The sequence below is a fragment of the Bison bison genome, unplaced genomic scaffold, assembly GCF_000754665.1.
Source record: "Bison bison bison isolate TAMUID 2011002044 unplaced genomic scaffold, Bison_UMD1.0 scf7180017864495, whole genome shotgun sequence".
NCBI classification, from domain to species: Eukaryota; Metazoa; Chordata; class Mammalia; order Artiodactyla; family Bovidae; genus Bison; species Bison bison.
Genome location: NW_011495054.1, coordinates 6,726,501 through 6,738,275, shown reverse-complemented (window position 1 = coordinate 6,738,275; position 11,775 = coordinate 6,726,501). Strand labels below are relative to the sequence as shown.

General features: G+C 39.3%; 1 protein-coding gene across 7 annotated transcripts in view; it reads right to left on the bottom strand.

Annotated features, from left to right (window-relative positions):
* The window catches only part of GIT2 (G protein-coupled receptor kinase interacting ArfGAP 2), a 41,697-nt gene that overhangs the window by 17,893 nt on the left and 12,029 nt on the right, over positions 1 to 11,775 (bottom strand). For 6 of the 7 annotated variants that reach the window (XM_010828649.1, XM_010828651.1, XM_010828650.1 and 3 more), the window contains exons 8-12: positions 8,381 to 8,426; positions 7,199 to 7,250; positions 3,503 to 3,575; positions 3,156 to 3,253; positions 2,022 to 2,133 (exon numbers count right to left, since the gene is read on the bottom strand). In XM_010828649.1, coding sequence (XP_010826951.1) covers positions 2,022 to 2,133; positions 3,156 to 3,253; positions 3,503 to 3,575; positions 7,199 to 7,250; positions 8,381 to 8,426 — 381 coding nt within the window. The remainder of the gene's footprint in view (positions 1 to 2,021; positions 2,134 to 3,155; positions 3,254 to 3,502; positions 3,576 to 7,198; positions 7,251 to 8,380; positions 8,427 to 11,775) is intronic. The other variant, XM_010828653.1, reaches the window with a different exon arrangement.

Here is an 11,775-nt window from a genome sequence, read left to right as displayed (position 1 = left end):
CTTTGGCCACCTCATGTGAAGAGTTGACTCATTGGAAAAGACTCTGATACTGGGAGGGATTGGGGGCAGGAGGAGAAGGGGACAACAGAGGATGAGATGGCTGGATGGCATCACCGACTCAATGGACGTGAGTTTGAGTGAACTCCGGGAGATGGTGATGGACAGGGAGGCCTGGCGTGCTGCGATTCATGGGGTTGCAAAGAGTCGGACACGACTGAGCGACTGAACTGAACTGAATGATAAGAGTAGTCATTCATAGCTATTGATACATGTCGTTCTATTTTCTGCCAGTCTTTTTCCCAAGCATATACAAATACATACAGATTTTACTATTTGTAGCAGTCACGGTCTATAAAGTTGCTGTGAAGAACAAATCAGCAAATACTGAACCACTGTTCTGAGTGGAAATACAGTAAGGTTCCTGCAAATGTTTGGTCACATTTTTGTCAACTGATAAATACATAACCTTGTTTCACATGCGTTTCTATTTAAAGACATCTTGAATATATATCATTGATCCATCAACATTGAACTCATGGTTAACAGCCCTGTAACTCAGGCCTGAACAAAGCTAATCTAACACATGTATTTTCTGTAAGGCATGTCACCGCCTTTGTGTGCTCAGGAATGCTATACAGCTCTTCAGCACTGTACTTGGGGACCACTTTAAACAGTGAAATTATCAAAAAATGTGAAAACTGTAGCACTAAATAAGTATCAAAAAGGCTACTTGCTTACAGTATAAGAGCTGAAATAAAAGGAAGAGTGTGGCCTTGCTCAGTCTCACATGGGAACATGTGTTTTGGGTGACTCAAATTTTTTACCACACTGTACAGATCCACAAATTACCATCAAAGTGGTGTAAGATTTTAAGGTAATAACTTTTAATTTATTTATCTTTTTGCTGCCCTATGCAACTTGCAGAATCTTAGTTCCCCAACCAAGGATTGAACCTGCACCCTTGGCAGTTAAAGCCCAGAGTTCTAACCACTGGGATGCCAGGGAATTCTCAAGGTAATACATTTTAATGAATAGGTGAACTGGCAAATATGAGATCCGGGAGTAATGGGGATAAATGGCATCTTTATATTCATTTGTACATATGCATGTACATAAATGTTTTCCTTACAAAACTAGGATGATACTAAACCTTCTTCAAAAAATTAATTATTTTATATTATATCATTACATAGTCCCTGAAAAACAGTGTGCCCTATTCAAATATGAAACTAACCATTGCTCTATTGTTTCCAGTGTAATATGTATCATACATATAATATCTCTAATTCTCCTCAATTAACACCTACAGATGGACCCACCAAGTCAAAGGAAGTTATACATTTTAAGGCTTCAAATTTATGAGTGGACCCTTATCACTGCACCTTCACCAAAATTTAATCGAGTTTCTTAGAACTTGTTTATGTCTGGTTGAGTCAGTAAAATCAAGAAGGACAAACTGCTGTCAGTTAATGATTACTATCTTTGGGGGTAAGATGTTGACTGAAAAACTGAATTCTTATTGAATGTATTTTTCCGGTTCACATTTTTTAAATTTTAAAATGAAAACAACAAAAATACAGTATCAGGGCTGGGGAGGAAGTGTGTTCTCAAGCACCGAGACAGGACCCTGAGCTACTGAACAAGACTTGAAGGGCACCTTGGAAATATGTGCGAGGTGCTCTCTTCCCAACTTTAAACACCAAAAATTCTCAGTGCAGATATCCTTTAACAAGATCTAAGTCATACCTGAATTAATTTCAGAATGCAACTTTATAAGGAAGGCAGGTGACTGAGGGGTAAAAACTCATATATAAGATAAATGTGAATCACAGTTAATAATGTTGAGATATTCAACCAGGACTCAGAGAGAGAAACTTGTCATCACAACATAGTACCAATAAAACTTAACAGGGCTTTACGCTGTGGTATCGATGACTGCTTTAATTATTTTTATAACTTTAACACGTGTGTGAAGTTCAGAAGGCCAAAGAAGCAAACATTTAGAGGTCTGAAACAGTTACCTTTTGAACTAGAGAGAGGGCTGCCTTGCTGTCTCCTCTTGGCGTCACTGAGAATGTCGATAACCAGAGTGGCAAACTCATGGGCGTTAAACCGAGCTAGTTTCTGTCTGCCCTGAGGGTGAGAAAATAATTGGAAATATTCCCAGATATAAAAATACATACATGTTCACATAAAATTAGTCAGACTACTGTTAGAGTTCAGCAAAGGCCTTCCAGCATGCTCAAAGTACCATCAATCACAGCCATAACTCAATCAAACTTTGTTTCTGTGTATAGTTTAAAACCATTTACATAATAGAATGATGTAACATTTCTCACAAGGCATATTTCTTTTTGTGAACTGAAACGAAATGGTTCTACTTAATGCTTTATCAATTCTGTTTTGAAATAGGCCTACTAGTTAAAAATCAACTTGAAGGGATAGATTTTTAAATTTCAAGACAGTTTAGATGCTGGGACTCTATCACTATATATAAACATTAATCAATAAAAATGAAAAGAATTTCATCATTTATTCAACTTTTCTCCTTTTGATGGATGCTTAGGCTTGGTTTCTGTGCTTTATCATTACATACAATGCTTCAATGAAAGTATGCATAAAGCTTTGTACTTTTATTTTATTAGGACATATTCCCAAATAAGGTATTTGGATGGAAGTTATTTGGTATCCTGGGTGAAAGGATGCAGTTAATTTTGAGACCTCTGTAACCAGTTAACAAACTGCCTTTCTGCAGTCTGTAGCAATTTAAACTCTTATCTGTAGCATAAGAATGCCACATCCTTACCAGTGTGGAGTCTCCTTTATCATATACTTTATTAATTTGATGGATGAAACACTCATTACTGACTTCAGGCTGCTTTCTTTGATTACTAATGAGGTGAAATATTTCTTTAAAAGGTGTTTGAAAGCCATTTGTAATTCTTCTGTGAACTGTCTTATATTCTTTCTCAGTCACTTATTAACTTCTGTTGCTTTTCTTATCAATTTGTGATGTGTGTGTTGGTACATAAAGGATATTACCATTTTAATCAGTCAAAAACATTTTAAATACCTGTCCTGGGAAAATAAAATACCACAATATCAGTCATTCCTCAAAGATCACTACTAGTGTGTTTTTGGACTCGGCCACTTGCCTGGTTCCGTGTCGATGAGTACTCGGGATTGACTGGAAGGAAGGGGACGACGGTTGTCTCGGTCACCAGGGTGCTGTGGTTCTGCGTGGCAAGCCAGACTAGCCAGAGGAAAGAGCCAGAGATAGAATCTCATCACCACAGGCGCTGCTGCTCCTCTGAGAGCCGCGGCTCCCGCGTTACTAGGGAGACTTGGGGTAGTGCACTCCAAAGCCAACATACACAAGAGTCAAAGTCGACACACGTGTTATCAGGACAGCAGGAGTTGGGCAAGGAGAAACACTGAGGCTGGCAGCTTGCTGCTGCCTATGGTAACAGAGCTTAGTAAACAGAGCCACATGTTAAGTCACCTGCATCAGTCTCTCGCCTGTCAACTTCATCGTACACATCCATGGCAAGTTCTTCAAACAAATGATTACTTAGCTGAAATCAAAAACATATCAGGACACAAGGGACAAGAATTAACACTAGGAGAATGAGTGAGGACTGTGACTTATTCACCCTTCTACCTCCAACGTCTTATCCAAAGCCAGCACTTACTTAGCAAATACCCAGCGTTAAACAGACAATAGCATTTCCAAAATGGTACAGATCCTCTAAAAACACTTGCCACCTGCTGCAGCCTCCCTCCAGACATGCAGATAAGAGATGCACAAGGCAGCTAAAGTGCGAATCTCAAAGACAAGAGTCCATTCTCCACTCGTCGCATGACATCACTTTGAAGTCTCTTCTGCTCTTTCTGGAAAATGTTTGCCAGTGCCCCCCACCCCCATTGTAAGGGATCTTAAACCCTTGGTAGGATAAAGAAGTCAAAACATGCCATCTCAAGAGGATAAAACGTGCCCTGCAGGAAAATACCACCCAGACCTCTGGGTTAAGTCTCTCTGCTGTCTTCCTCAGTACGTTGCTGCTGCTACTGCTAAGTCGCTTCAGTGTCCGACTCTGTGCAACCCCATAGACGGCGGCCCACCAGGCTCCCCCGTCCCTGGGATTCTCCAGGCAAGAACGCTGGAGTGGGTTGCCATTTCCTTCTCCATCCTCAGTAGGTAGGGGTCCTCCAAACCCCCAAAGAACTACCTGAGCATCCCCTACCAAGGACAGCCTGTCTAATCAGTACACCGTGTAGCGTCCCAGCAAAACAGTCTCCACGGCCTGGGGCGCCCGCTTGGCAGCAGCCAGGTCTTCCTCAAACCAATGGAGACTAAGCCCCCGCCAGGCTGGCCCCAGCTCTGCTTGTACTTCCTCCCTCATGAAACCCTGCTGCCCAGTGGATGTTACTTCCGGGGTGACCACTGCCCTGCTCTGTGAGGGCAGATGCTGAATTTGTTCCATTCTCTACTATTCCCTTCATCCCCACACAGGCCCCAGCACTGAGATGGGACTCTAAATATCCATTCATTCACTGACCAGAAGGTACTTCCCGCAGAATTTAAACCTGGCTGTGCACACCTCCGGAGAAGGCAATGGCACCCCACTCCAGTACTCTTGCCTGGAAAATCCCATGGATGGAGGAGCCTGTGGGCTTTAGTCCATGGGGTCGCTAAGAGTCGGACACGACTGAGCAACTTCACTTTCACTTTTCACTTTCATGCATTGGAGAAGGAAATGGCAACCCACTCCAGTGTTCTTGCCTGGAGAATCCCAGGGACGGGGGAGCCTGGTGGGCTGCCGTCTGTGGGGCCGCACAGAGTCGGACACGACTGAAGTGACTTAGCAGCAGCCGTGCACACCTCATTGGGACTTGTTAAAATGGTTACAGTACATTGTTAGGTGACACAGGCAGAATAAACAATTCTGTAATTATGCTTCAGTTAAAAAAGACAGGCATCTGAAACCAGAATAAGAAAAATATACCAAAATACTGAGCCTGAACTTATTAAGAATATAGTAAATGAAAAAAAAAAATATAGTAAATGAAGATGATTCCCTTTCTCTATTTTCCAGATTTTCTCTAGCGTGGTTACACTACATTTATAATTAAAAGTCAGCTCTGAGAGACTTTTGCTGGATAAGGTGATGAAGGATTGGGAAACTGAACTTGCATCATAAATACCCAGTGTGCTTCCTCCAAGGGGCTAAAAAGCTAATGTTATTATTACTAACAATCACTACAACAGCAATACTGCTGAGGGCTTGTACTGGAGGTGCCTTGCTAATATCATCATGATAGTAAATACTACAGCTCCCCGAAGACAGGAACTACAGTTATACCACTTTACAGAGAAGGATACCCAGGCACAGAAGTTAGCGTGCCTCAAGTCACAGAGCCAAGAAGTGAGGGACTGGAGATGCAAGTTTCTCTCAAAATGTTAAAATTTATGAATTCAAGGAATACATTAGTCATCTTATATTTCTCCCAGCTGTTCATTACGGAGATACTGTAAGATAAACACTAAACTGTCACTGATATGAGGAGGAGACCACAGGGTGTGGGGAGCTGACCCTCACCAAGCAGCTCTGACTTGCAGCTCTGCTGGACCACCATCTTGCTTTCTAGGAGGGGACATCAAGGCACGGAGCGGTGCGGAGCTCATCTGAGCCGAGATCTGTACCTGAACAGTCTGACCCAGAGCCCAGGGTCTGGAGAGCTACACTCGACTTTGTCCCAGATATTTATCTAGCGCCTCTAACATCTAGAGATATTACAGACCTAACCCCAACTTTCAGCCAAGCAAATGCAAAACAGCATAGTCAAGGGAGCTGGGGTTTTCTCTTTAATGTTTTTATTATTTAAAATAAAAACTGGCTTACATACTGTAAGTAATTAAAAGGAAACACAGAATATTCAATGCTGACTCCAAAGCTTATTATCTTAACTACAGGACCTCCTTAGTTTAAGAAAGGCAGTAAAAACACATACACACAGAACTGCAGATACAGAACACAGAGACACCAAACAAATTGCATAAAATACATTTATTGCATATTACAGGTAAATGCTAGTAATGAGAAATTCATTTTATGTATTATGTAGTACTTAGTACTATATGAAGTTCTAGTAAAGAGTTTTCTATAAAAATGAGGGTGAAGAGTAAGACATGAATTAGGAGAGCTGCGAATTCAGAGCTGAGCTCTAAGAATACTCCTACCTACATTGCAAATGTGGTCAGACTTCAGCCACTTGAATGATGAAAGGGAGGACAGCTGGGAAAAGAGGGTTCCAGAAAGAAGACCTGAAGGTGGCCTGAGAGGGTGCTAACCCTTAAAGAAATAGTTAAATGTGCCCTCCCACACCCACACACAGTGGGAACCAGAGGGGAAGAGGGGCCAGAACTGACAGTGAGAGCAGAATGATGCCCTTAGAAGGTATGACAAGAAGGATCCTGGTTCTGATCTTGAGAGTACAGAGAACAGCTAAGGTGGGTGAATCAGGTGCTTAGAATGGCTGGGGAGCGCCAGGTGAGGCTTCATTTGTGGGGACTTTACACAGAGATTGTGTTCCCAGAGGAGTAGATTTCTCAGGGGCCTGATTTAAGCTGAAATGGACAGGCTGGAAAGAAACACGCAGACTAATGTGAGCTTGTGACCTGAAGAACTGGGTAAACTCTGAGCACACAGCCGGGGCAGAACTGGCTATTAAAAGCCTACATTTTACAAAGCTCTGATGAATGGTGTAGAACATGCCTGACAGTGAGTGGGGGCTGGATCCCAAATGGCAGTGAGCTTTTTATCAGTCTCTAGCATCCTACGAGGCCATAGGAAGTCATCCCAAGGAGTGCCCCACTTACTAGTTTACATTGAGAGAAACTAGGGAACTCTCTTACAGGGAGAAACAACTTTCTAAAAGTCAAAGGCACAGTCCTCACTTTTAAAATAATACCCAGTATTTGAAGAAAGATGGCAGTATTTGAAGCAGAGCCAGTGAACTGGATGTACTAAACTTAGTACTTCCATTCTTCTTTACTGCAGACTTGATGGTTTGCTTCTGATTTAATGTCTGAGAGCATGAAACAAAGTAATCTGATGTACTAGGTAACAGGCTGAGAAAAGGTATTAGGACACATGGTTTTCCATAGGGGAGTTCACTAGGAAATAGAGATACTCACAGACTGAAGTTTCTTCTTAGCAGCTTTTGCCAATTCAGACAAATCCAGGCTGCTAAGAAAATGTACAACACTGATAAGCAAACAAATAAAACCATTTTCATGAGCTCTGTAAAAGGCTAAGGTAGCCAAGGGATCAAGATATTCATTACAGCTCATGGACAAGGTCAGAGGTCAAAATTCTTTAGCCCAATAGTCAGTGAGGAAACTGAACAGAACTTGGTAAGACTATCTCCTAAAAATACCACAATCATGCAAACATTTCTCATGGTAAAGAGAAAAATAACCACCTACTAACCAAAAGGCAAAAACTATGCCATGCTAGTCCCCAGGGTGTGTATGTGAGAAATCATAATTTTTAAAGTATTTTTTTTAACAGCACAATAGAAGAAAAATATAAAAGGGGCAGAATGTTAGAAACCAGAATGGCAAGATTACATATGGAATAGCAATTAATCTTTTCACAAACTCTTGACAGGATCTGTGCAAAGGTTATTAGCTATATAAGGGTTTAAAGTACATTTCTACAGCCATGATCTCATCTGACCTTATAGACCAGAGGTCAACAGATTATAATCCCCCTTTTTGTTTGAGCTAAGTATGGAATTTACATTTTTAGGTGGTTGGGGGAAAAAACACAACAGATGATACTTGGTAATATGTGGAAATTATATTGAATTCCAATTTTAGTATCCAGAAATAAAGTTTCACTGGAACAGACACGACTTTCATTTACAGGGTCCACGGATGCTTTCATTTACAACTGGCAGAGTAGCTGCGGCAGAGGGTGTGTGGCCCAAAAAGCCTGAAGTATTTACTATCTAGCCCTTAACAACAACAACCACAAAATTTGTTGATCCCTATTATAGACAGAGGATATATTCTCTAATAACACAGAAATATTCTGTGATAATTCTAGAGACACAATACTGTCACAGCTGGCTAGAACTACCACAGTATCACAGACTCTGATTTTCTTATTAGCAAATTTGTTACTTGCACTCTTTCAAACTTAAAATTTTATATGGTGGTTTACTTACAGCCGTCTTATTTCCAAAGTGCATAGCCATAAAAGAGAAAAATGTATGGGCTTTGTTAAACACAAAATATAATACATTTATACACTAAACAACCAAGGAAAATACTCGAGACAGATGTAATTGATTGGTATTTCAATGGCCTTACCTGTCCGCCATTTGAGGTATTATAAAGTGCTGTCCATTTTTGTGATCTGAAACAGAAACCAAGCCAGAGTCTCATTTGTATAAATGCTAATAAGATCTGTAAAGGAATACCATTATTTTCTGAATTTATGTTTTGCTCCTCTCACAACACAGTTTTTGTTCCTCTCTCTCCTCTTTGCTCTCTTTGAGTATTTTGAATCAAAACATCTTTTGATTATTTGGATAATTTTTTAACATTCCATTTTAATTTATCTCTAGAGTTTCTGACCATATATGATTGTATAGTCTTTTTTCAATGCTAGGGATTATAATATGCAAAACTTGTTACAATCTACTAGAAATAATATTTTACCATTTTAAGAAAAGTGCAAAAACTTACCTTCATATTTCTTTTACCCTCTCCCCTTTCATGTTGTAACTATCAAATATATTACTGACACATGCTGAAAACCACACCATACAATACTATAACTTTTGCTTTAAACTGTCATACATACTTTTAAAAAACTTAAGAAGAAAACAGGCTATTGTATTTATCCATACTTATCATTTCTGTTGTTGTTCTTTCGTTCCTGAAGTTCCAAGATTCGCTTTGGTTTATCAACTCCCTTCCACCCAAAGAACTTCCTTTAGTATTTCTGTTAGAGCAACTAATTCTCTTTTTTTTTTCCATCTTAAAATGTCTTTTTTTAGGGGTACTCTTTCTACCCTCTTCTGATGTCTATGTCAGAAGCTTTCTCTATCTTCTTTATACTTTAATAAAACTTAAAAAAAAAAAAAAGTCTTTTTTTTTTTTTTTTCATTCCTGAAGGTTATTTTCATGGAAATAGAGTTCTTTCCCTTCAGCATTTAAAAAATATTGTTCTACTTCCTTTTCATCTCTATGGTTTCTGATGAGAAATCCACAGTCATACACATAATTGTTCTTTTATATAGTATCATTTTTTTTCCTTGGCTGCTTTCAAGGCATTTTCTTTCTTCGTATTTTAGCAGTTTGATTTTGATGTGTCTGAGTGATGACTGGAGTTCATCCTGTTTGGAGTTCTCTGAGCTTTTCAAATTGTGATTTTATGTCTTTTGCCAAATTTAGAGTTTTTACCCAATATTTCTTCCGATATTTTTTCTGCACCACATTCTTTCTTCTCTCTTTCTGAGAGTCTGATGATACTAATGTTCTGGTTTTGTCCCGTAGGTCCCTAAAGCTCTGCTAAGCCTCCTTTTCCTCCCACTCTTCTTTCTCTCTGTTGCTCAAACTGGATTATTTCTAGTGATCTATTTCCAATTCGCTGACTTTTTTCTTTGTCATCTCCATCCTAACTAAACCCATCCAGTGGGTTTTAAAATTTTAGTTATAGTATTTTTTAGTTCTAACATTCTGTCCTTTTCTATATCTTCTGTTTCTCTGCTGAGACTTTATTCAATTTGCTTCAATAATGTTCACACTTATTTCTTAAAGCATATTACTATCTGCTTTAAAATCTTTATCTGATAATTCTAACCTCAGAGTCACTGAGGGTTGGCATCTGTTAATAACTACCTTTTCCTATGCAAGTCTTTGGGATTTTCCTGTTTCTTTACATGTCAAGTAATTATGGATGGTATCCCAGATATTTTACATAGTACATTGTGGAGACTCTTGTGAGTCTTCCTTGAATTCTGTGGTGAATGTTAGTATTTTGTTTTAGCAGGCACCTGACCAGGCAGATTCTGCCTCTTGGGCCAAGTGGTGAGAGAGACTAAAGATAAAACAAAAGCCGTCAGGGTTCCCCTCAGGCTCTTGGTCAGAGATTTAGGCACCTGTGCTTGCTATTACTGAAGCCACAGGATTACTAGTGGGGAAAGGAAAAGTCCTGTGGGAACTCCCTGATTCTCCGTCCTGCCAGCCCCATTTCCTGCTCCTCAGACCACACAGAGAAGGCTTCTTTGCACCTGCTGTGCAGTTCCAGGTTTGGGGCTGTCCTGGAGGCCGTATCAGAAGTAAAATCAAGGGGACACTCACCACCAGCTTGATGTCACTGTGAGTTCCCTAACCTGCCTGCTGGAGTCCTTAGATAGCTCTCCATGCATTTTTGGCCCAGGGTTTTTATTGTGTTCAGAAGGAGAGACAGGGTGAAGTGTGCTTACTCCATCTCACCAGGAACTGGAATCACACCAGGGGCTCTTAACTCTGTTGTACAACCAGGGTGGAGAACCACTGGTTATGTGATTATACACGTATGTGGATATGCTATATCAGGAGTTGGCAAAATTTTTCTGCAAAGGACCAGACTAAATATTTTAGGCTTTGTGGCCATACGGTCTCTGTTGTAATTACTCAACCTACTCAGTTCTGCAGCTGTAGTGTGAAAGCAGTCACAGACAATACAAAAATGAGTGGGCATGGCTATCTTACAATAAAACTTTATTTTTAAAAATCAACGTAATAGGCTTCACTGAAGTTGACAACTGTACTATTACAGTTATTAACCGAATATCTCTATTCTTAGGAAATTCAGAAATATGTACTGAAGTATGTGGGATACTTCATGGGAATAAAAACCATGATATCTGCAGCAGGCCTTCCAAGAGTTTAGAAAAAACTTTTTGGGTGGGGAGCAGACAAATAATAAAGAAATGGGGTGAAATGATAAGAACAAGTGAAAAATCTGGGCAGAGGTTATATGGATATTATTTGTATTATTTTTGGAACTTTTCTTTAAGCTTGACATTAAAAATTAAAAATGTGACAAAAAAAAAAAATAAAAAATAAAACTCAGAGCATTCATCATAACCTAACTCGCATTTTTCTCCTTCCTAGTTATTTTTTCCACATTCATGTATGCCCTATATAAACAGAGGCAATGGTTTCATTTACTGCTATTTTCCCTAAAATATTTGGCATGTGGCACTTAAAACAGAGAAATGTTTATTCACCTCTGGGCCAGCTTGATGATACTTTTGTTCTGGAGTGTTCTCAAATTAACGGTTGAATTCAGAGCCCTAAACATCTTAGTGCCCATTCAAATTTCCAGCTGAATTTCTAGACAATCTCATTTTCCAAAAATTATCTGAATATTATATGATATAGTCTTTAGCCTCTTCTCTTCCATACTTCCTTACCTTTTTCATATTCAACCACTCTACACATACCTCTTGAGCACTGTTAGGAGCTGACTACTCAATTAGAAATTTTTGATACAAAGGTAAAAGAGTTATTTTTTAAGGCTCAAGGTACCGAATTAGCTCAACTTTTTCTTTACTTGAAGTACTTTAGATCATATTTGTGTTTCATAAAAAGTTAATTTGTTATTTTTAATTGCCAAAAGTTGGAAGCTTATTCAATAGGTAAAAGGGTAAACAAACTGTAGTACATTCACACAATGGAATACTACTCAGCAACTAAAAAAAAAAAAAAAA